General features: G+C 52.9%; 8 protein-coding genes and 1 non-coding gene across 9 annotated transcripts, besides 4 other annotated features; 6 read left to right on the top strand and 3 right to left on the bottom strand.

The window, feature by feature from the left end:
• Positions 1-28: 28 nt before the first annotated feature.
• Positions 29-2,119, top strand: EKO05_0001658 (uncharacterized protein; the record flags this gene model as incomplete). The annotated part of the gene is made up of 1 exon (XM_059635725.1): positions 29-2,119. The coding sequence occupies one exon, from the start codon at positions 29-31 to the stop codon at positions 2,117-2,119; it is 2,091 nt and encodes a 696-aa protein (XP_059491708.1).
• Positions 2,120-2,264: 145 nt separating this feature from the next.
• On the top strand, positions 2,265-6,224 carry EKO05_0001659 (uncharacterized protein; the record flags this gene model as incomplete). The annotated part of the gene is made up of 3 exons (XM_059635726.1): positions 2,265-4,571; positions 4,640-6,052; positions 6,099-6,224. The coding sequence occupies 3 exons, from the start codon at positions 2,265-2,267 to the stop codon at positions 6,222-6,224; spliced, it is 3,846 nt and encodes a 1,281-aa protein (XP_059491709.1).
• A 130-nt stretch (positions 6,225-6,354) lies between these two features.
• EKO05_0001660 (uncharacterized protein) lies at positions 6,355-7,596 on the bottom strand (the record flags this gene model as incomplete). Its single annotated transcript, XM_038937640.2, has 2 exons — positions 6,355-6,647; positions 6,702-7,596. The coding sequence occupies 2 exons, from the start codon at positions 7,594-7,596 to the stop codon at positions 6,355-6,357; spliced, it is 1,188 nt and encodes a 395-aa protein (XP_038802415.2).
• Positions 7,597-8,155: 559 nt separating this feature from the next.
• Positions 8,156-9,516, bottom strand: EKO05_0001661 (Multidrug resistance protein; the record flags this gene model as incomplete). The annotated part of the gene is made up of 2 exons (XM_059635727.1): positions 8,156-8,902; positions 8,959-9,516. The coding sequence occupies 2 exons, from the start codon at positions 9,514-9,516 to the stop codon at positions 8,156-8,158; spliced, it is 1,305 nt and encodes a 434-aa protein (XP_059491710.1).
• Positions 9,517-12,222: 2,706 nt separating this feature from the next.
• Positions 12,223-13,126, top strand: EKO05_0001662 (uncharacterized protein; the record flags this gene model as incomplete). Its single annotated transcript, XM_038937497.2, has 3 exons — positions 12,223-12,407; positions 12,563-13,051; positions 13,105-13,126. 3 exons carry the CDS (start codon positions 12,223-12,225, stop codon positions 13,124-13,126), a joined length of 696 nt encoding a protein of 231 aa, XP_038802417.2.
• A 986-nt stretch (positions 13,127-14,112) lies between these two features.
• On the top strand, positions 14,113-14,224 carry EKO05_2t6. The gene has a single exon. It is a non-coding gene; the product is annotated as a tRNA-Ser (tRNA).
• An 81-nt stretch (positions 14,225-14,305) lies between these two features.
• Positions 14,306-14,345: a tandem repeat.
• Positions 14,346-14,888: 543 nt separating this feature from the next.
• On the bottom strand, positions 14,889-16,196 carry EKO05_0001663 (uncharacterized protein; the record flags this gene model as incomplete). The annotated part of the gene is made up of 1 exon (XM_038945028.1): positions 14,889-16,196. One exon carries the CDS (start codon positions 16,194-16,196, stop codon positions 14,889-14,891), a length of 1,308 nt encoding a protein of 435 aa, XP_038802418.1.
• A 299-nt stretch (positions 16,197-16,495) lies between these two features.
• Positions 16,496-18,002, top strand: EKO05_0001664 (uncharacterized protein; the record flags this gene model as incomplete). The annotated part of the gene is made up of 2 exons (XM_038937319.1): positions 16,496-16,588; positions 16,662-18,002. The coding sequence occupies 2 exons, from the start codon at positions 16,496-16,498 to the stop codon at positions 18,000-18,002; spliced, it is 1,434 nt and encodes a 477-aa protein (XP_038802419.1).
• Positions 16,505-16,536: a tandem repeat.
• Positions 17,629-17,656: a tandem repeat.
• Positions 18,003-19,476: 1,474 nt separating the features above from the next.
• EKO05_0001665 (uncharacterized protein) lies at positions 19,477-22,571 on the top strand (the record flags this gene model as incomplete). The annotated part of the gene is made up of 2 exons (XM_038937527.1): positions 19,477-19,685; positions 19,736-22,571. The coding sequence occupies 2 exons, from the start codon at positions 19,477-19,479 to the stop codon at positions 22,569-22,571; spliced, it is 3,045 nt and encodes a 1,014-aa protein (XP_038802420.1).
• Positions 22,572-22,802: 231 nt separating this feature from the next.
• Positions 22,803-22,853: a tandem repeat.
• Positions 22,854-23,641: the final 788 nt, after the last annotated feature.

A 23,641-nucleotide genomic window follows, 5' to 3' on the forward strand; every position in this document is an offset into this window, starting at 1 on the left:
CAGCCGCAAGGTTCAACAATTTGTCAAAATGAGTTGGCGAGGCTGTGGGTCTGGCCGCGGAAACAGCAGAGGAAGCAGCCGTGGCCGAGGACGGGGTACTGGACGAGGACGTGACGACCGTGGCGGACGTGAGAAAGCAGCAGGCATATGCTTTGACTTTCAGAACGACGGCTGTACTCGAAAGAATTGCCGCTTCTCGCACGATGCCGATTCTGCTACCAGTGGCCTTCCGCGGCGAGTGAGAGCGGAGGAGACTGAGGAGCAGCAGCATGCCCGCACACAATACAGCAGCTGGAAGAAGTATCTTGGCGGTGCATACTCTCCAGCAGAAACTTACACCATGCGACGTGTGTGGGAAGGTGCTCTGGGAATCCTCCAGGAAGACGATCGAGATTGGAAGCAGCAACTGCCTCGCGACCTTGACAACGACGAAGTGAAGTGCAACGGTCGTGCCCACGTCAAAGCTATTGTTGACAGGCGAACCACAGCAAACAGCATGGCAGAGTACGTCGAAGTAGCCAAGCACTTCCTTGAGGTCATCACACACCCATCCTTAGTGGACTGTCTTGCAGTAGACGAGCATGTCGGCGGCATATACAGCTTCATTGGAGGCGTTAACGGCACCCGAGCGATCCGTTTCTTCCAACATCTTTGCGAAGCTTTAGTCACTGTCCGCACTGGTGAGCGTACCACAGTCCCTCAGGCCGTAGTTGAGAGGGCTCTCACCTGCCTTACTGCAGCTTTGTACGAATTGCTCTACCGGGACCGGCGAGCACGGCTCAACGATTGTTTGCTCGAGCTGGTTGATACTATAGAGACCGCGGCAGACATCGTTCCGGAAAACCTGCCCTCTGTAACTTCTACGATCGTCAAGAATTGTATCGCAGATACACGAGCGCTGATTAATCGAGCAAAGGGCTTGGTTTCTGACGAAGAATCGACGGAAGACGTACCACGCACCCTTGCGGCTTCCACATACCCAAGGGATCTTGTACTCCCAGCCGACAGACATGACAATGATAAGCTCGATATCGTTGAGATTACCATCTTTCCTACTCGCGAAGAGCTAATGAGCGACGTAAAGGAGTTCCTGCCGTCGACCGACCCTGATCAGCCTCATTTCCTGACGAACAAGGTTGAGAGACACATCGATACCAACTTTCGTCTCTATCGACATGATGTGTTCGGTGAGCTGAAGAAAGCTCTTTCCGGCCTGATGTGCGCAGCAATCGATGATCCTTCCGTACTCTCTAAACCAAAAGGACATCTCGGAGATATGCGAGTGTACCATTATCCAAACGCTCATGTCAGCTATGTGACCTTTGACACACGCCGTGGACTTCAGATACAAATCTCGTTTCCTCAGCCTCAAGGCGCGCGCCGGAGGTCGCCTACTGAGAGACGCGATTGGTGGGAAGACTCCAGAAGACTGGAAGAAGGCTCGTTGCTTTCTTACATTTGGATCCAGGACTCGGTCGTCCAACAGCTCTTCCTTACGGTAACACAGAAAAGCACCAACCCCGCCCAGGAGTACAATCTGGTTGACCGCGACTACATAGCAACCATTACTGCAAAGTTGACAACTCAAGATCACACATCACTTGACATATCGATCGGTGCAAGTTGTGGCAACACGCAAGGCGTCCTCCTAGAGTTCCCCAATGTCATTCCAGCAACCTTCGTACCGATACTTGAGAATCTGCAGGTCATGCAGCGACTGAGTCGCTTGAGATTTTCCCAGTGGCTTCTTCCGGATAGACACAATGAACCACCGCATCAAAGAGTCTACCAGGACATCCCACCCCCCGTTTACTCCCGACAACCTGGGTTCAAATTTCCTTTAGGAGCAATTATGAAGACGACTGCACGAGCCGCTGACGGCTCGTTTGGTATCCATGCCACCGCATCATGCTCAGACTCGACGCTTCTCGAAGAGATCGCGGCAAAAACAGAGCTTGATTATGGTCAGTGTAGAGCTCTGGTTGCGGCCCTGACCCGCGAAATCGCCTTTATTCAAGGCCCACCGGGGACAGGTAAATCTTACATTGGCCTACAAGTCATGAGGATTCTTCTGGCGGTGAAAAAAACTGCAGCTCTTGGGCCAATTATTGTAGTGTAAGTCTTTTGCTCCCTTGTCGTAACAAGCATGTAAGCGTATGCAGCCGTTTCTCTTCTCCTAAAATGCTAGTTCATAAGCTTACGACCATGTGTTTCTGATCACAACGACTCACATTGAATCCGTTATCAAAGTGCTCTGCTGATACATGTGTAGGTGCTACACGAACCACGCCCTCGACCAGTTCTTGGAACATCTGATCAAGGTCGGCATCACGAAAATCATCCGTGTTGGCGGCCAAAGCAAATCAGACCTTCTCGACGGTCACAATCTTCGTGATATTGCAAAGTCGGAAGGGAAGACCAAGAACGAGGCATATAAATCGGCAATGACGTACAAGGGTCTGGAAGAGCACGAACAGCATGTGAACAAGATCCTCGGGCGACTCCATGCATCGAACAAAACTGCGGACTGGAAGGCCTTGGGTTACCACATCTCTCAAAAGTACCCCAAGATCCATTCCCAATTCCGGAAAACTGATGATGACAACTTCGCATTAGTTGGTAAGCATCCTTTTGACACTTGGAAGCCTGCGAGGTCAGTCATCGGCCCTCATTCCCAAGCTACAGCGATGGAGATTCAAGATATTGTCAAGAAAGCGACACATAGTGCGCGCTCTTTGGAGCATTTCGAGCGCTGCATCTTGGTCCAACACTGGCTAGCCGAGATACGACTTGATGCTGTAGCGGAACTGTCACAGACTGTTGATACAGCGAATGATTGCTACACAACGCTCAGCAAAGTTCACGACGAGGCAGATCGACGAGTATTGGCAGGCGCAGACGTTATTGGGGTGACTACATCCGGGCTAGCAAAACGTATCTCCGTGCTACAACATGTCAGCTCCAAAGTCATTATTTGCGAAGAAGCGGGAGAAGTTATGGAACCACATATGCTCTCTGCATTGCTTCCGACTGTTGAGCACTGCATTCAGATTGGCGATCATGAGCAGCTGCGCCCTACAATCAATAACTTCCAGGATCTGTCTCTCGAGAGCAAACAAGGCGTCTTGCATTCGCTCGATAAGAGCCAATTTGAGAGGTTGTCGATCGGAGAGCGAGGTAGACCGCTAATGCCCGTCGCCCAACTGGAAGTTCAACGCCGGATGCGACCAGATGTCTCCACGCTCATTCGTGAGACAATCTACCCAAAGCTGATCGATCATCCGTCGACAACTACCCTACCTGACGTCATTGGTATGCGCAAGAATGTATTCTGGCTTGATCATGACCACTTGGAAGATGATAAGGAGGGTTCAGTACATCACAACAAGTCGAGATCCAATGAATGGGAGATCGCGATGGTACACGCACTCGTCCGTCACATCATCCGTCAAGGTGCCTATACCAGCAGCGAGATTGCAGTACTCACTCCATACACTGGTCAGTTACAGAAGTTGCGTGCAGCTTTACGTAAGGACTATGAGATTGTACTGAGCGATCGAGACCAAGAAGCTCTTGAGAAGGACGGGTTTGGCACAGCTGATCCTGCTCCACAAACGCCTAATGCTACGCAGAACTACCGAAGAAAGCCACTGGAGAAGAAGCAACTAAGTGAACTTCTCAGAGTTGCGACTGTCGACAACTTCCAAGGCGAGGAAGCCAAGATCATTGTCATATCTTTGGTACGCAGCAACAAAAGTCAGAACGTTGGGTTTCTCAAGACCTCGAACCGGATCAACGTCTTGCTAAGCCGGGCTCAACACGGAATGTATCTGATCGGTAACGCAGAGACATATCGCAGCGTCAAAATGTGGCAGAAGGTGATCAACATACTCGAAGCTGAAGAAGCAGTTGGCAATACTCTCTCATTGTGTTGCCCACGCCACACAGACAAGATCATTGAAGTCAGCGAACCCGATGACTTTCTAGCCGCCAGCCCCGAAGGCGGTTGCAGGGAGGCATGTGTTGATAGGCTAGATTGTGGCCACAGCTGTCAGGCAAGGTGTCACTCTGAAGCGATGCACGCAGTCTGGCAATGCGAGATGCCATGTCAGCGCCGGCACGATCCATGCGAACACCCATGTCAGAAACCTACGTGTGGTGAGGATTGCGGGTTATGCATGATTCCCATCGATAATGTACAGCTTCCATGCGGCCACACGAAAGATCGAGTCTTATGCCACAAGACCTTGGATCGCAATAGCATTCGCTGCGAGACGATTGTGCAGAAAGAAATCTCTGAATGCAAGCACACGGTCAAAATCAAATGCTCGGTAGATGTGGACAGTGAGAGGTTTGTGTGCCCATCGCTCTGCCCTGAAGTTCTCCTTTGCGGTCACCAATGCCCTGGGAGCTGCGGCAGCTGCAAACAGAAGAACACTGAAGGCGAAGCTACCTCGAAGCACGCTGCATGTAAAAAGAAGTGTGGTCGGAAACATGGGACTTGCAATCATAATTGTAAGCGAATCTGTCATGGAGGAGGTGACTGTGGTCTCTGTCAGCAACCTTGTGAGGTAAGTGTGGTTCCCGGACTGTTCTATGGCGTTACTGGTATCGTAACCAAAATGACTGACATTTCCAGGTACAATGCAAGCACTCAAGCTGTAAGCTCAAGTGCCACGAGCCTTGCGCACCTTGCGTCGAACAATGCGCTTGGTCTTGTGAACACCAAGGCAACTGCGCAATGCCATGTTCAGCCCCCTGCAGCAGGCTTCCATGCGACGTGCGATGCACCAAGCTGCTTCCGTGTGGACACCAATGCCCCGGGCTTTGTGGCGAAGAGTGCCCACTTGACATCTGTCAGCAGTGTGGTATGCGAGCAGACGAGCAACCCGACCTTGTCATGATGCTACCATACGCAGAGGTTGATCTGAACGATTCGCCTATTGTTGTTCTCGGCTGCAAAGGCAGACACTTCTTCACTGTTGAGACTCTCGATGGTATCATTGGGATGAAGGAAGTGTACGAGATGAATGAGGAGACCGGAAAGTACACTGCTTTGAGAGACAACGAACAGTTGGCAGCTGCCATTCCTCAGTGTCCTACCTGTCGAGAGCCTATTCGCCAACATGTCATCCAGCGATACAACAGGGTCGTCAACCGTGCAGTCATCGACGAGATGTCAAAACGCTTCGTTGTCAGTGGGCAACAAGAGCTTCATGAGCTGTCAGGCGCGTTGCGAAGCGTTGAAGACAGTCTGGAGTCGACACGCTCGGATACCCTGTCTAGCAGGGACGCAGAAGACATTGCTAGAAAAATTCGCAAGCGATATGTCAAGGCCAGCAATCTGGAGAAGGCTGCTACGGAATTCTTGCTTAAGATGAACCAGAAGCACAAACCGTCGCACAAGCTACATGAGGCCATTGTGCATGCTGCCAGCAAACAAGTCGACCTTAGTGACTCAATGGCGCAGATCAGTCTTGAATCAATAGGAATGAGCAAAGAACAAGACCGTGATCAGCGTATTACTTTGGGCGGTCGACTGTACCATCTCAGAGTACGTCAAGTCATACTGAACGACAAGTTCGAAGTACTTCGTCCTCTCAGGTCAAAATCTGTTACAATCGACTTCCCCGGCGGTTCGCCAATTGATCAGAGCGGTTCCTTCCTGCACGACTGTTCAGAGCTCATCAAAGATTCCAAGATCTCCAAATCACCCAAGCTTGCAGTTGAGGCAACGCTGTACTACGCTCATATCGCCCGCCTTCTTGGTTCGTCAGGTGGTATTCAACAAGCGCCTAACCCAAAGGCTATGCAGTATCGCGAGTCTGCAAAGGCTCTACTCGAAGATGCGGAGGAGCTTTGCGAGAGTGCTTTCAGCGGTCGGGATCAGCTCAAAAATGGCGTGGAGCAGTCTCTCCGGCTACTTGGTCGCGAATTCTATGCTGAAATAACGACGGAAGAGCTTGAGGCGATCAAACGAGCGATGGTGAGCGGCCGCGGAGGTATCGCTACGCATTCTGGCCACTGGTACAACTGCGTCAATGGACACCCGGTAAGTCTCCTTTTAATCTCTCGGTGACATTTGCTAATGGGTACAGTTTGCTATCGGTGAGTGTGGGATGCCAATGCAACTCGCTCGTTGCCCAGAATGTGGAGAGCCGGTTGGTGGCCAAGGCCATCAGGCGGTCGCTGGAGTTACTCGTGCAGTCAACATGGAGGGCTGAATTTGATGCGACTCCACTTCCGCACACAATCCATGATTGAATCAAACACGTACATGCTGCGGTGTTGTGTTCGAAAGATCAACTTTATGTACGTGGAAACGGGTAGGAAAAGAAGACAGAAACAAGCAATCTAGGCATTTCCGCCTTGCAGATCCTCCTCCTGCTCGCGTTGGTTCCTTTGGCTCTGGATGAGTCCGTATAGTCGTTCATGCTCTTCCCTAGCCTTCTGCTTCGCATGCTCATCTTCCTCTTCTCGTTGCTGCGGAATGCCCAATGCAACCCCAGTAACAAGCCGCCCGATTGTGAAGCCCCAGTTCATAAAGTACAGAATGACCAAGAAAATCAATAGCGCTGCTGAGAGCCCACGGAATGCGTCGGAGTTCATTGCGATGGACAGGTTGATCAATGCTGTGGTGTAGACACCTGAAGGTAGGTTAGAGACTGTAGCTTTGCCAATGACATAGGAAAAAAGCTTACCCATTGGGAAAATCATACTCCACCAGGTCAAGCTATATGGCATTCTCCTCTGCACCACAGCCTCGAGGATCATGTACCACGCAACTGTGATCCACAAGAACCCGAATCCGACAACCATCAACGCAATCAGCTCACTCGCAGCAGATACACTCGACGCAGAGCTTGCCGTGAGCCAAGTCCCTCGATTATAGCTTCCAAATAGTCCCCTGGTATTCGCCGCAGTGCTGAGTAATTGAATCGCCGTGGCAAACTGTCCCAGCGGTCCAATCGTGACGCACAGACTCGGCAGCTTAGCTTTCATCGGCGGGCCAACAGCAAGTAATCGATGTGCGTAGATGGCGTAGTACAGCAGCGAGAGAAAGAACGCGTACCCAATCACCATAAATGAGGTCACGATAATGGGAATAGCGAGACGCGCAGACATGCCAACCGAGTAGCGGGTCACGATACCGCCAGTTGTGCCGAGCGTCATGACGGCGATCAAAGGCAGGAAGATGGCCGGCGAGAAACTTCGATCGTCTGTAATGCTGCGTTTTGCAAGGACAATGACACTCGCGCTGCACAGTGTTACGCACCACACCAACCCGATCCACCACAGCACGTATGCGAGGACGGTGAGCCGGAAACCCCATGCTGTGCTGCATGTGAGCGCGACTTGGGCGACGAGCGTGAGGTACGCGATTGCGGGTGCGCCCTGGTAGGACATTTCCTCGACTGAGTTCAGGGATTCGGCTTTTACATGGCGCGGGAAGGTGAAGAGGCGGACGATGGCGAGGAGGCTGAAGGCAGTGAACAGGACGAGGTTAAAGACAAACATAATTGTCGAGATTATTCCGAGGCCGTTGAATTGCCAGGGGAGGATGTTCATGATTATGGAGATGATTCCTGTATCCATGGATATGAGGAACCTGGTGAATATGTTAGTCACCTTTATACTTGTTGCAGAGCGTATAGTTGTAAAGCATTGCTAAGCACCTGCCAACACCATTCGCAAGCCGCGCTAGAGTTCGTCGCATTCTGGGGTCAATATTTATCCAAAGCCCACAGAGGACTCTCAAGCAACGTCTTAGAATAGGGAAAGGCGAGGCGAGGCAGACGAGATTGAGACAAGAGATGCAGGCATCGCTGTCGGTCTGAGGAACCACATACCACACTGGCGAGAATTCCCTTATCGCGATCTGCACTGCAGATTGGCGCTGCGGCTGGGGATCGATGAATCGGTCAGGGCTCACGTTCCCATTGGTCTGCGGCATGCTGGGCGTATAAGAAAAAAAAGCCCTCGAGACTTCGAACGTCTATAAATGTTGGATTTGTTTCTAATGATGGTAGTCCATGATGGCATTTTTTGTGATGTAACTGGGGGAATGACATCAACGTCTGGCTTTGCCGACCAGGCCGTGAGCTAAGTCGCGCTATCACTATTCAACTACTTTTCGAACAAAGGCTAAGAGAATCTAAAAGTCTATTACCGACTGGATATTAAACCGAAAGCGATTGACAGGAAAGGAACCCAGTGCGCCATGAGGCAGCATCTGCATCTTTGGGGAACTTCTTCCAGACCCATTTTTTGCTTTCCTGCCCTTGGGCACACGACACAGCCAGTAGAGGAGCATCGCAGCGGTAACGTTGAATGCGACATAAACCCACAGCAGTCCAAAGTTTCTCCAGCGCGTTTCCCAGCTCGCGTTGATGCGGCGGAGGAACTGGTCGGTGTTGTCAATTTGGCAATACTGGCACTGATCTGTGGCCTCGTTGTCGCGTAGGTAACCTCCTGCTATCGACATGTACTTCTGCATGTACTCGAGGCAGGTTTCATTAGCTGGACTGAATTGCTGGAACTCAGTGTCTGCGCAATAGGCGGGAGCTTGGCCGAGCGTTGTCGACATGAGACTGGATACAAGGTAGGTGAAGGGATTGACCCGATACATGAAGATCCAGAACCCAGGAAGAGCGTCTGGCCCTGCGAGAATGCCACAGAAAGCGTAAAGCATGGTTGATAGGAGCGTTGCGAACGCGCCAGCAACTTCCTCGCTGGGGCAACCGGCGATCAGCATATGCGCCAAGGCCGATGCAAAGATGAAGGTGACCACAACAAGAAGCAACGTTTGGAAGGACCGAATGCCGACAGAGTCTGTAGGCTGTGCGTTGCGATACAAGGCTGCCGGATAAAACCAGACGAGGAAGCAGAAGACAGCCATGAACTAACGGAGATGGTTAGCACTCAGTTCTTAGTGAGGTCAGGAAGAAGCAAACTAACCGCATTCCAAGCCATTTCGATTACAACGTTGGACAACACGAACGTCTGCCAGGCGTATGTCTTTGACTGCCTCTCTCGAGCCTCATATAACGTTCGCTGACTTACAAACATAGGCATGATCTGATAAATAAGTTGGATTACCACGAAGAGGAAGATGAAGACACCAAACATTTGGTTCTGGAGACCTTGCTGGGTGTTGTCGCCCTTAAAGAAAGAGAACCCGATGGGAAGCGAACAACCGACGGTAAGAATCGCCTTGGAGTATATGTACGAAGGAGTACGCCAGTACTGTTGAGCAACACGGATACCAACAGCTAGGAGCTGAGTTATGAACGATGCAGCGAAGGCCTGATGGCTTTCATCGGACGGATCTATAACGGCGGACGGGCGATACGCATTTTCCCGCAACTGAGAGCTCGACCTGTACTTCTTTGTACTCTTGGCTGTATTTCCATACTTGAGGCCATTCGATCGATTTCTGAGCACCTGGGGCTGCCCCGATTGCTGCGAGCATGTACTCCGCGGGGTTTTGGCCAGTAGTATACTCGGGTCCACCATTTAGCGTAAAGTAATCCAGGAGGATTTTGGAGTTTCGACCAACATCACCAAAGTAGACTGTATGTCCACCTTTCCCAAGAAGCAAGATACGATCGAACCGCTGGAAGAGGAGAGAGGATGGTTGATGAACTGTGCACAGGATGGCCTGACCGTTGCGTGTGAGCTTCTCCATCAGATCACAGATCGACCATGAAGTTTGACTATCGAGTCCGGAGGTGGGTTCGTCAAGGAAGAGGAGTTTTGGCCGACGTAGGCATCAAGGGGAATTACGACCACGGGCTCCGCGCCTTCCAAGACTTCTTCCCGGCAGTCCAGACAAAGCCAAGTCATTTCGTGACTCTTGTGTCGTTGTGCTGCACTTAGAGCGAGCTGTTGCTTTCACGTTTCGAAAGCTACAGTGAGAGGGCTGCTGTCACGGATTGTTGTTGGAAGCCGAATGTCCGGTTTGGCTTTGTGTGGAGCAGCGAGGCATCTTGTGATTGGACATGTTCGTCTTTCTGCACGGCTCCCGCGGCGCCCGGAGTACCGAATGTCCATATGATGAACTCCAAACATACAACGATGATGACCCAAGATCCGTCATCCTCTCACCACAATTTTAGGCACTAACTTGGCTGACAGAAGCTCCAATAACTGGGTACTACTAATCAGCGACATGGTCCACATCTAAAGCCACAGGTGTACTCAGAGATCCGCACCCGGACATACGTAGAGCGGCCTGCAACACGACAGGACTGCACCTGTCAGTGTCGATCACTATGAAGCTCGCTGTATGCGTTATATGTGTGCCTGTAGAATGCTTCGCTGATCCTTGTGTACAGTGTCTGCGCTGTGAGCGCAAGGTGTGTTCCTCTAGGCTAGTCGGAGGAGTGGGGATGTCGAAATGCGCGTGATACAGGGCGTTGCTACGATCGTGGTCCGACTCAGGGTCGAGGTTATTGATTTTGTCCTCGCTGAGGCCTTACAAGAAGTTGCAGGAGTCGGGACTTTGGATAGGAAACCTCCAGCCAAGAAACCCTCTAGGGCCCGTTGCTCAAGCTGTAGGCTCCAAACAACGTGACGTACTGACGACATACAGGTGAAATGCGATAAAGATGATCCTGCCTGTCACCAGTGTGTCACAGCCAAGTCAGGGTGTCAATACGTGGAGCGCCGTCAACGGCCTCGACTGGCTCAACACAGAGTTGCGGTTACATCTCTTAGCAAACGGCTCGAGCTGCTTGAAAAGCAAATTAGCAACGACGGCAGTCGTCTGGAATCTGCGCAGCAACGATCACCGTCAGTGTCGACATCTTTGGCCGGCTCTACACCAGATCCTATAGACCCAGGCGCTGCAAACATAGTTGCAGAGTCGTCTCCAAGTGTCGTGTTCCAAGCTCCTGAGAATGCCCAAGATTCTTGGATTTTTCGTATGGCGAACGATACGAAAAGGTGTTTCCAGTCCCAGGCCACTCCAACCAGCACTCCAACTCCGCAAGTCGACACTGTTATGTCGGCACTTAACGATGCCCTTGAGGACCTTGGCAAACTCAAGGTTCGAGCTGACTGACTCAGTTGAGAGTCAACTGGAGTATCGCCCCTGAAGAAGCACGTCAGTGCATCGAAGCATTTATCGATATGATGAATACGCTGGTGATACCGGACATCTTCACGACAGCTCTCGATGTTGACCTCCTGAGGACACTTCCGAGTATAAATGGCTCGCCTTATGTCAAGGTCGACTCAGGCCTACACGTGATGTATTTCGCAGCACTCCATTATGGCCTGCCCCAAACGCGGGGGCACGAACATCTACTCACGCAAGCAGCGTACCTGAAGGCACTCGAGCATGTTCCCGCATGGCTGGACACATCAACCGAGACCGATATGGATGGCTACACAGCAGCGATGACGTGCTGGGTCGCGATTAACAACCTTGATTATCAGCTGTCGTGGAAGTTTCATTGCAAATCTTGCCATTACCTAGAAAGTAAGGGAATCGACAACCTCGATATCACCCCAGCTAGGACAGTGGAGGAGGAAGAGAAAAGAGAGTCGCTCAGATACCTCTATTGACATGTCTTATCCACTGATTGCTTGTTCCGCTTGTTTTATGGCAAGCCCACTGTTGTAAGTTGCCCCTTTTGAGAGATCGTCCCAGTTCCAAGAAGACACTCGAAGCAAGTTCGTCCAACTGTTGCGGATTCAAGCTTAGACGACTAGGGTGTGCGTTGATCGTACCGGACCATTCCTTCCAGATCTACTAGAAAACATGAGGTTGCAGGATACAGAGTACAGATGGAAAGGTGCTGAGCCTGGCCAGGTTTTCGGCCTGAAAGTTGGCCCGCGGACAGTACAGACTGACTTTGTGCTAGTTGCGATGGAAGCCGAAGAGTGTGAAGCCACCGCCTGTTTTGACCTCGAGGAACCTGCACCCTACTGCAGCTCAGGTTATGCTAGCTTGTGTGTGGACGAGCCACACGGGTAAGCAGAAGCCAATGTAAGTTGGTAGCTCAAAAGCACTGCTGACCATTTGAGGGTCTAGCCAGAGTGGTTGAGGTCGTCGATTATATTGACAGCTCTGAGCATCAAGACCCCAATGTATCACAGAGAGTGAACGAATGCTGTCATCAAATTGAAGCTTTGGTGGCAGAATAGAAGATGGAAGCGATATTGGCAGATACTGCCCCAGAATTCCAGCTCCGCTGTCTTGTCGCCGACAATATCATGAACATTTATGCCTTCATAATAGGGCTCAAAAGGCTCGCAAACCGCCTCGATAAGATAGACACTGTCGACTCACTAAGTGTGCGCGCAGCGCGGAAAGTCGTCAGCACCTCATTAGATTTTGAGACAACTGGCGTTGGAGGAGGAGGGGTAAAAATCAACTCATCTAGATTCGGTTTTGTTCAGTAAGTCGTGGTCCCCTATATCGTCTTTATACTTGACTTCTATTCACGAGGCTTCGCTACTTTTTAGCAGAGTTGCACAAGCCGCTTCGTTTGCAAAGATGAATCTTGGCATTAGACGGCGCCCGAAATCAAGACGGGCTAATGTTTGGACACAGTTTCATTCTCTTCTATCCGTTCTGCGCCTTCTTTACTCTGTACGAGTATATCGTGGACTGCACCAACCCAGAGGACTGCGAGGCAGATGTGCGTCTACTCGAGCAGGTTGGCGATGCTATGGAACACACAAGCACAACGGCCCGCACAGATCTGAAACCTTTCGCAGAGACCATCAAAGCCTTGAATAAAGTGTCGCGGGTCATACAGGACTATCGGCGGAATAAGAGAGCACCGCCTGCACAATTGCTATCTGTAGATGCCAATGACACCCAACAGCAAACAGATGGTACGGACCACCACATGACCATACCAGACCTTGACCCATCCGCCTTCGATACTTTTCCCGACTTCCCAATGACCATGGACGGCGAACCAGAGCCGCTTAGCTTCGTTCGTGCCATGGAGGACTTCATATGCCGCAATTGGCACGAGAGCTGGTGGGATATGAGCGGTGGCATGAACAATGGAATGGCATACATGTCTGACGGGTGAGTCTCAGAAGAGTGTTGCAAGCCTATGATTGGAACTGACGAGGGCTCAGCACTGCGCTCGGACAGCAGTAGCCAGCCTACTCCATGCCAACACCGAACAGAGGACCGCCAAATACTTGACTGAGCGACGATACGTTGTCGTATGCTCAAGAAAGGGAAGCACTGTGGGGAATATGCAACATTCACGGATAGATAACCGTCTAAGCAAAGGAGAAGTCCAGTCTGACACGCAGCGTGCGAGCACATAGGCAAGGAAAGGCAGTGAATCAGTCAGAAACAATCAATCTTGCACTTCTTGGTCGTTGTACGTCAGAGAGAGTGGCGAGCGTCGCACAGACTTTCGGCAAGATCAATTCAACAACTCACACTCGAATTATCGTGTGATAGTTCCACAGGTAGCAGACAGCGAGACGAAGCTTGCGTCATGAAACGCCAATGAGTCGAATATCAATAAGAGGTAGCTCGCTCCTCAATGAAACTGGTGTGATGTACAATTCTGGTCAAACTTTCTCCAGCATTGTGTTTTCGAGGTCTCTCTTGTGAACAAATGTAGACGCAAGAATAACCTAACGATAGCAGCATGAAGACTGCCACGTTCATGATTGCTGCTGTCATGACATAGTGTTCGTCCCTCGTACCCAGTGCTCTAGAGCATAACCCTAAAAGATGCACGAAATCCATCGTCTCAGTCACGATCATCAAGATCGACGTCATTGCCGCAACGAAAGACCACCGAGGGGGCATTCGAGTTGATTGAATGAAAGTGCATATCCTAGTCAGTGTGCAGCGAAGGCATCGTAACATCGGAGGTGGTCATCCCACCCACTATACACGATCCGCGCTCGCCAGAAAATCAAAAACTAATCCCAAAGCACTCTAGAACCGAGCACCACCCCACCAAGCCAGACCAGCAAGCCCAGCAAGCCTCACATCAGCACAGCCCCACCACCCACAATCTGGGTATCTATAATTTCAAACTCGTCTATCCCTTCATCACAACATCCAAAGGCACTTTGGGTAAGCAATCACCTCACAAAGAAGAACCACAAACAGTCGCTAACATCAACCTTAGCGGAGTGGTTAACGCGTTGGCCTGCTACCTTTCTCTACTACTAAGATCGGAGTCAGCCAATTCCTTCGGGAGCGTGTGTTCGAATCACACAGGTGTCGCAGAATCTTTTTTTTTTTTTCGCTTTTGCGTTCACCTTCTATGGTACTGTGAGCAGTAAGCCGCTTCGTGATCATGAATGATTTTTTTTTCTTTTTTTTTTTTTTTTTTTTTTTTTTTTTTGCAAATGCTGTTTTGTCAGTGGCTGCCTGCCGGATGGGTTCGAAATCGTCAGAAGGGCTGTTTGTGGATTTGGTTGATGAACCGAAGCTATGCCGCCGATTTGCCGACTCCCAAGGGAGCGAACAGGTATACACAGAGATGGGGTGATGTACTAGTTACTGTCTAGTATATAAGATACTGCATGAGTGGTATACATAGAGATAGGGTGATGTATTAGTTACTGTCTAGTATATAAGATACTGCATGAGTGGTATACACAGAGATGGGGTGATGTACTAGTTACTGTCTAGTATATAAGATACTGCATGAGTGGTATACATAGAGACAGGGTGATGTATTAGTTACTGTCTAGTATATAAGATACTGCATGAGTGGTATATACAGAGATAGGGTGATGTATTGGTTACTATGTCTAGAGTTTGCTGAGTAAGCATCACGAAGAAAGGTGGTGGAGGGTCACGAATCGTGAGATCAATTGGTCTCGCCAGTGTTGGCCTATATTACAGCATGTCTCGATACATGTCTCTCCTCTCCTTGTCCAGCTTAGCGGCCTGGGTTCATGCCAGGCAGCAAATCGGGTTTATCAAGCCACATCCCCCTCAACAGACACAATTGCCTCAGTCCCTCCCATTCCTCGCCCTCCTCGCCACCCCTCTTCCACAGCTCCTTGAAACCCCAGGCACACGCTATGCGATCCAGAGCGGCGCGCTCGTCAGCCCTGATGTAGCGGTCGAGCAAAGGCATACCGGGTCTCCAGACCACTCTGTCGTGGTCATCGTTGTATGTGGTCAGGGCAACAAAGCCGAGGGTACCGGTGCAAATGACATAGGTGCTCATGCCGGCGAATGCGTACAGCTTGAAGGTCCAGGGGTTGATGTAGCCGCTGTATACGGACATTTCTTGGGCGATCATGTAGAGGGCAAGCGGGGTCATGGCGGCTAGGATGCTGGGCAGGCCCATCTTGGTGATCATGCGGTGGCGCCTCCAAGCTGGTGCGCGGTAGGTGTGGTCAATGACGGCAAGGGCGAGGGACATGTCCTTGGCTTCAATGGCAGCTGTTAACGACTCCTCGGCGAGGTCGGCGGGAATAGCTTGCGATGCAGCCTTGGGCGAGGGCTTCGAGAACTTGGGTGGAGAGGACCCTTCTTGCGGAACAGGCTTGTTGGCGTAGAGATAGAGAATCTCAGGGATGGCGTGTGGGCGGTTGAGCAGGCGTTGCAGGCGGATGTAGACCCTGAGCACATTGGGTCCGATGAAGACATTGGGGTGCTTCAGGAAGCCTTCGGCGAGTTTGGAGAGGTATGCGGGGGTTGGGAGCTCATTCAGAGCGAGTGGTTTTGTGTAGGCCCTCTTCTGCTTGGGTGTGTCTTCGCTGGCGAGTCCAGAGAGGATTGCGCCAGCCGAGCTCTGTCTGATGGTCGTCTTGGTGGGAGGTGGTTGCCGTGAGCGAACAGCGATGGCAGAAACTGCCACGTCTTCCAAGCCCTCCAATGCTGCGTGGATGGTTTTCTCTGGCTCCCCCCTGTTCGAGTCGAGGATGCCCTTGATCTGCGCCTCGACTTCCGCCAGCCGCGTCTTCACGGCAGCAACCGAGTCTGAAGTCGACTGTGGGCTGGCAGCAGTCTCGGGGAAGTCTGCTCGCTCGACATTGCGCCAGCTGGTCTGGATGCGGCGGGCAGGAATCCGGGGTGTGGCCGCCTGTGATCGGGCTGTTTGCCTCGGTATCGAGGGGGACTTGAGGGTGGAGGCGGCCAGGAAAGTGCGCCGCGACAGGGGCTGCTGGCGTATGTAGTCGCACAGCTGGCACGCAGGACGCGATTGGACGCGCAGGGGCAGGCTCGCGGGCTTCATGGTGGTGGGCGAGCTGGGTGGTGGACTGCGGCTCGGGTCCGACAAGTGAGTGACGAAGCCTGCGGGCGGTGCGGCGGCGCGGCGGCGGTGCGGCGGCGGTGCGGCGGTCGCTGCCAAGGAGCTGGCATCCGCGACCGAACGACTGCCTTGGAAGTTGGAACCCACCCAACCAACCAACACGACACCCTCTGCACACCGACACGCGGCTCCAGGCAGCAGGACCCCGCCAGACCGTCTGCATCGCCTGCACGGAAGAGAAGGAGCCCCCAACACCACCGCCAGAGGACGCACTCGACACAATGCCGGGCCCTCCACCTCCACCTCCCCCTCCCCCTCCGCCCATGCCTGGGATGAAGGCGCCAGGAGCAAAGCCGCCCTCTGGTGCCGGAAGAGTGCGTCTGAACTCGGACTGCAGCTGGGACATGTGCCCGGATGTGTCGGCGTGAGCCCGCTAACAGGTCGCAGGGAGCGCTGCTGGGCGATATTAGCAAGGGCACGAGGCTGAAGAAGGTTGCCGTGGTGAACGACCGGTCCGCGCCAATCGTCGGGAAGGTCAAAGATGCTGCGCCGGCAATCGGGGGAGCGCCGCCTGTTCCTGGCATGGGAAGACCACCTGCACCTCCTGGCGGTCTTGCCCCGCCCGTACCAGGAGCTGGCAGCCGGGCGAGAAGCAACAGCGACACGGGAGGAGACAGTGGAATGGCTGCACCTCCGCAGCTGGGAGGGCTGTTCGCTGGCGGCATGCCCAAGTTGAGAAAGTCGGGGGGTGTCAAAACGGGCGCCGACACAAAGTCGCCATACATGTCCGATCCAGAGACACGAAGCTCGGCGCCCACACCTCCGCGAGGAGCAGCACCGCGACCGCCAGGCGCCCCTCCGCTTCCTCCTGGGGGTGCCCCGCCTGCGCCGCCCATGCCAGGCGCACGACCGCCGCTCAAACCCGTTGCCTCTCTTGCCTCGAGCATCAGCGGGAAACCAAAACCACCTCCGCCGATTGGCAAGAAGCCACCCATGCCCCCCCCTTCGTCCCGAAAGCCCTCTGGCATGGCGCCTCCACCCCCAGCGTCGCCTGCTCGCGCCCCTCCCGTCCCAGGTAGCGCACCCCCCGCCCCTCCACCGCCTCCTCCAACTTCGACGCCGTCCGCACCCCCTCCACCTCCCCCAGGTGCCATACCTCCACCTCCGCCGCCACCACCCCCACCAGCCGCGCCGCGAGCTCCTTCACGATCAACGCCTCCTCCCCCTCCATCTGCGCCGCCCGCGCCTCGGCCGCAAGAAGACGATGACGACTACGATCCATACCGCTACGACAGCTCTCGATCTCGATCACCTTCTACGCCCGCGCCTCCACCACCAACAAACGGACACATACCTTCTCTCGCAGAGCAAGCAGCACGAAACGCGTTTGGCCAAGGCCGCGCTTCACCTGCGGCTCCTCCTCCTCCTCCACCACCTCCTCCAGGGGCAGCGCCAACCCCGCCGCCCCCCTCCATGTCAGCGCCCCTTCCTCCCCCACCGCCGAGCGCCGCACCGAGTCGACCCACCTCGCAGACACCTTCGCGATCAACAATGGACGCAAGCATGTACACACTATCGAACGGCGGATCGAACTTGAGGAGTCCGACAGGAACAACAAGCGGAGCATCATCAGGGCAGAAGGGCAAAATTGCGCCTGTGCACGATCTGAGATGGAGGTTCCAGCCCGAACACTCGTTCCCAGCTCCAAGGCCGTTCACAGGTGGGCCGAAGAGGTACAGAGCTGGGAGAGGGAGTAGCGTGCCGCTGGATCTGAGCGCCTATGAATAGGATACCAGGCGCCAGGAGAACATCAAGTCGGGCCCGAAGTGAAGAGTCTTTGTGAATACCAGCGGTTATTGTTAAGCTCGATGGGTTGGTGCAAGCGCAAGCTTCAATATGCAGATTAGCCATGGCGTTTGGAGCTCAGATAGCAATTGAAGAAGTGAATTCCAGGTCAAGATCATGCTTTCTCCTGTTGATTTGACGCCCAGGATTTCACTTTGAATAGATCGATTGAACGAAATTCAAGACAGGTTCATCCTATTCGCGACTCACAAAGTGTCCAGTTTTTACGTTTCGTTGGCCCAGATTCAATTTGCACGTATACCCTTTTCTTGGTCTTCCGTCTTCTACATCGCTGGTTGAGAGGTGAGGTGTTCCCGTTGCTTACTTGGCTATGGATCTTGGAGGTGTACACGGGCCTTTGTATTCCCTTTCTTGAGTAGAGACGGGATGGAGGAGCATCGAGGTTCGAAGTTCCAAGAAGCTGTAATACCGTTTCGAATTCGGCGTAGCTACAATGTTTTTGATTTTTTGATTTTTTGATTTTTTTTTCTTCTTCTTTTCTTTTTGGTTCGGTGTAGAGGTTGAGAGGTTTCCTGTTTGGGTGCTGTTGGAGACGCGTGGGTTTGTGGATGTGTAAGAGGGGGACGTTTTGGGCGCTGGAGGTCTTCGCAGTCTCTGGGATGCTTGGTTGGAAGTCGCTGCTAGGGAGGTAGTTTAGACGTGGCTTGTGCAAGATGCAAAAGTTGCTCGTCTCTGGGCTTGGATTCATCTCAAGGTTCGTAAACGCCTCTCGTTGAATGGGAAGTCCACGGAGACTTGTTGTTCCTCGGCTTTCAGGTCGATATTCAAATGCTAACGCCTCCAAGCTAGCAGAACACGAATCTTGTCTCCGACCAGCGTCATCGCGTCGGAGACCGGCACAATTCCCCTTCCATCGCCTCCTTGGATGCCAACGTGATCTCCCCTCGGCCAAAAGCCGAACGACTGCGAATAAGTTGGCGGATGCCTTGCCCGATATGGGGCGGATTACCCCAGTTCTCCAAGCTTTTTTCCCAAGGTCAAGCTCTTACCCCAGCGCCACCCCGTTGATCGTCCACCCACATTCCCCATTCTGTAGCGGCTCAGCCGTTTGTGAATACTGATTCCCCACTTGCATCATCATAAACCCATGTTCCGAAGAGCCGTCAGCGCCGACACTGGTGGAATCGTACCGTCCGTGCTGCTGCGGATTGTAGTGCGAAGCGAGTAAGCGTTCAAATCCTGCAGCCTGCAGCCTGCAGCGGAGCACTGGGTGAGGTGGGGAAAGCCCGCAAACTCGGGTGACATCAGACAAGTCCCGTGGACGTGCAGTCGTGGTCAGGCACGAACAGGATGTTAGTGGCTGATGGTCCGGCGGGATAGCCGAGTTGTGGGTGTACAAAGATACAGCTTGCCCGCTCGTTGGGTTGGGCAGGATACTGCTAGCTTTTCAGTCAATATGAAGGGCATCCTGAAGCTTGGTGGCGCTGTCGCGCTTTCCTGTTTTGCGATTGAATCTGCTGCGAGAGCTGTTGGCTTCCAGCCTGATCAATGGATTACTCCCTATAAGAGGGATGCCCTGCAGGATATTGTAACCTGGGATAAGGACTCGATTTTCGTGCATGGCGAACGCATCTTCCTCTACTCGGGGGAAATTCACCCCTACCGGTAAGTAGATATCAATTGGTCAACGACTTTTCCTTGCTCACCACATGCAGACTCCCAGTACCCGATCTTTACCTCGATCTTTTCCAGAAGGTTAAGGCACTTGGATACAATGGTGTTTCCTTCTACGTCGACTGGGCTTTGCTCGAGGGTAAGCCTGGTGAGTACCGTGAGGAGGGTGTTTTCGACCTCCAGCCATTCTTCGACGCAGCGTCCGAAGCCGGCATCTATCTAATTGCTCGACCTGGCCCATATATCAACGCAGAAAGCTCGGGTGGTGGGTTTCCCGGTTGGATTCAGAGGGTCAACGGTACTCTGAGGACGAGGGCTCCAGATTTCCTCGCAGCAACGGACAACTACATGAAGAACGTCGGCAAGAAGATAGCTTCGGCTCAGATCACAAACGGCGGACCGATCATTCTTGTGCAGCCCGAGAATGAGTACACCCAGGCCACATCAGCGATCAAACCCTTCCCGGATCCCGAGTACATGCAGTATGTGATCGACCAGCTTCACGATGCTGGTGTTATCGTGCCTTTGATCTCAAATGATGCAAGCCCGAAAGGGTATAATGCTCCGATTCCGACTGCTCCTGGCTATCCAGCCGTGGTGGATATATATGGCCACGATGGCTACCCGCTAGGCTTCGACTGCGCCAACCCGACTGTCTGGCCCAACAACGCTCTTCCAACAAACTGGCATGACCTGCACTTGAAACAGAGCCCAAACACACCATACTCCATTCTCGAGTTCCAGGCTGGTAGTTTCGATCCTTGGGGCGGACCAGGCTTCGACAAGTGCAACATCCTCGTCAATGCCGAAATGGAGAGAGTCTTCTACAAGAACCTTTACAGCTTTGGTGTTACTGTCCTGAATCTGTACATGACCTACGGTGGTACAAACTGGGGCAACCTTGGACATCCTGGTGGATACACATCTTACGACTACGCGGCTATCATTCGCGAAGATCGTCGCGTGGACCGTGAAAAGTACTCAGAGCAGAAGCTACAAGCCAACTTCTTCAAGGTCAGCCCTGCGTACTTGACTGCAGCTCGAGGAAATGCTTCCACCACCGCCTGGACCAACACTCCAGCGCTGACTGTCACGCCTGCGTTCGGCAATACCACCAACTTCTACTTTGTACGCCACTCCAAGTACAACACTCTTGACTCGACCACTTACAAGCTCAACATCCCCACCAAGGCCTTTGGCAACATTACTGTCCCACAAGTGAACGGAACTTCGCTCACGCTCAATGGACGCGACTCAAAGATCCACGTCAGTGACTATAGCATTGGTGGTGCCACAATTGTCTATTCAACTGCCGAGATCTTTACTTGGCACAAGTACGACGACAAGACTGTGCTCGTTGTGTACGGTGGTCCTGGTGAAACCCACGAATTGGCTCTTGCTGTCACCGGCTTGGAGGTACTCGAGGGCGATTTGAAGAGCATCACCACAAGGGGTTACACTGTTCTCAACTTCAACGTCGATGGTGGGCGAAAGGTCGCCAAGATTGGCGTAGAGAGTAACCCCATCTACGTCTACATCGTAGACCGCAACGAAGCTTACAAATACTGGGCAATCGACCAGGCTCCCCACGACTCATCAAGCCCTGTCATTCTTAAGGCAGGCTCTTTGACTCGCACGGCGAAGGTCAGTGGTGATACATTGACTCTTACCGGAGATCTGAACAACACCACATCCATTGAAATCATCGGCGTAGCTTCAACTGTGTCCAAGGTTACTTTCAATGGTAAAGACGTTAGCGTCCAAGCCTCAAAGGCTGGTGCGCTGAGTGGTACTGTCGAGCTGCCCAAGGCCGACATCAGCGTCCCAAAGCTGAACGAACTCGAGTGGAAGTACATTGACACACTGCCGGAACTCCAGGCCGACTACGACGATAGCAAGTGGAAAGCTGCAGACTTGAAGAAGACATACAACTCCCTGCGACCGCTGACGACGCCTGTCTCACTCTACAGCTCTGATTATGGCTTCCACACCGGCACTCTGCTCTACCGCGGTACCTTCAAGGCCACCGGCAATGAGACGACCTTCTATGTCTGGACTCAGGGCGGATCTGCATTCGGCTCCTCTATCTGGATTGGTGACCAGTTCCTGGGGTCATGGACAGGATACGACAAAGCAACCAACGGGAACTCGACTGTCACCCTTCCCAACTTGTCGGCCGGCAAGGAGTATACCATCACTGTTGTCATCGACAACCAAGGTCTCGATCAGACCTGGACCATCGGCACTGAGACCGGCAAGAACCCTCGTGGTATCTTGAACTACAAACTCGCCGGCCACAGCCAGTCCGATGTTTCCTGGAAGCTTACCGGTAACCTTGGCGGCGAGGACTACGTCGACATCTCACGCGGTCCGCTGAACGAGGGCGGCCTGTTCGCCGAACGCAACGGTCTTCATCAGCCTGGAGCTTTGTCTGCCAACGTCAGCTGGAAGGCCAGCAAAGGCCCTGTCACAGATGGCATTCCCGCCCCCGGCATTGGTTTCTTCGCCACCGAGTTCGACCTCGACTTGCCTAAGAATTTTGACATCCCCGTGAGCTTTACATTCACAAATGGTACAAGCAGCAACAGCACTGGCTCGGGATCCAGTGTCTCGGCATACAGGGTGCAGCTCTACGTCAACGGATGGCAGTACGGTAAATACGTCAACAACGTCGGACCTCAGACCAACTTCCCCGTGCCAGAAGGTATCTTGAACTACCGCGGAACTAACTACCTTGCTATCTCGCTGTGGGGCCTCGACGCTGGTGCTACAAAGATTGCAGGCTTGGAGCTCGTTGTTGATGGCGAGGTCTGGGGTGGGGTGGAAGTAGGTGTTGTAGAAGGACAGAAGTATGAGGCGAGAGAGGGCGCATACTGAAGCGGGTATAGCGAACACTGATATGATTAATGAAAACATCATGACATGCTCCACGTTCGAGACTCGAGCTCGTCCTCAAATTGCCACTGAATCTCTCATGTCCATTAATAACCCATCTCGGCCTTTCCTCGCTCACACAGTCTCACATTTGCGCTGCACAAGCCTCGCTCCGTGATGACCCCCAGACCCCTCCAACCACTACTCTATCCCTCCTACTCGCTCACCCCAAACCCACCAACACCCTCCAACGCACCCGACCACCACTCCTCCGACCCCACCACCCGACACGGCACTATCTCCTCTATATACACCCTACCCTCCACCGTCTCCTTAACCCCTGTCTCCAATCGTACAACAGCAGCCCGGTCCCACTTCTCCCCGCGACCAGCCCTTCAAAATCACCCACAGACTGCAACGCCGCACTTGGACGCTGAACAGCCTGAACAGCGGCCTGGCAGCGATCTGTAGTTTCACGACCTGCCCTGCATGAGGGAGGGGAAGAGGCGTGCGTGCTCTGCGGTGTAGATGGCAGTAAGGTAGAAGTGTCAGAGGTCGAGTATGCAGATAGGTTTGTTTGGGTTGTAAGAGATTTCCATCTCGTTCAGGGAGGCTTGGCTGGTGGGGGTGGGGAATCTGGGGGTTGAATGTGCTGGGAGTGCTGGGGGCTGCTTGTTGATGCTTGGTAGGTTTCTTTGGTACGGTGGGCTTGGCTCTGTTTAGGTTGGAGCTTGTGCTGGGGTGTTCTCAGGGGTTGGTCGTTGGCGAGCGTCCCCTGTCGTTCAAAGTATGCTTTTAGCCTTTGACTTCCAGGTCGGTGCCAGTACTTGGATGGATGCAGTCGTTTGTCTTGGTCTGACGATGGACCACCCTTTTCGGGAATGGCGGAAATGGAACGTAAACAACATGCGCGTTGCATCGACAGACGAATGCCCTTGGTCCGACCAGCCATGTTAGTAGGAGGTTGAGCAAATGGTAAGCCAGAGCTTGACAACAAGCATGGTTGAGACTCAAGAATGGACTTCGCCCCTGAGAACAAGTTTGTACCAAATCTACCAATAGAAGAAAGTCCC

This window comes from Ascochyta rabiei, chromosome 2 (assembly GCF_004011695.2).
Source record: "Ascochyta rabiei chromosome 2, complete sequence".
Lineage (NCBI taxonomy): Eukaryota > Fungi > Ascomycota > Dothideomycetes > Pleosporales > Didymellaceae > Ascochyta > Ascochyta rabiei.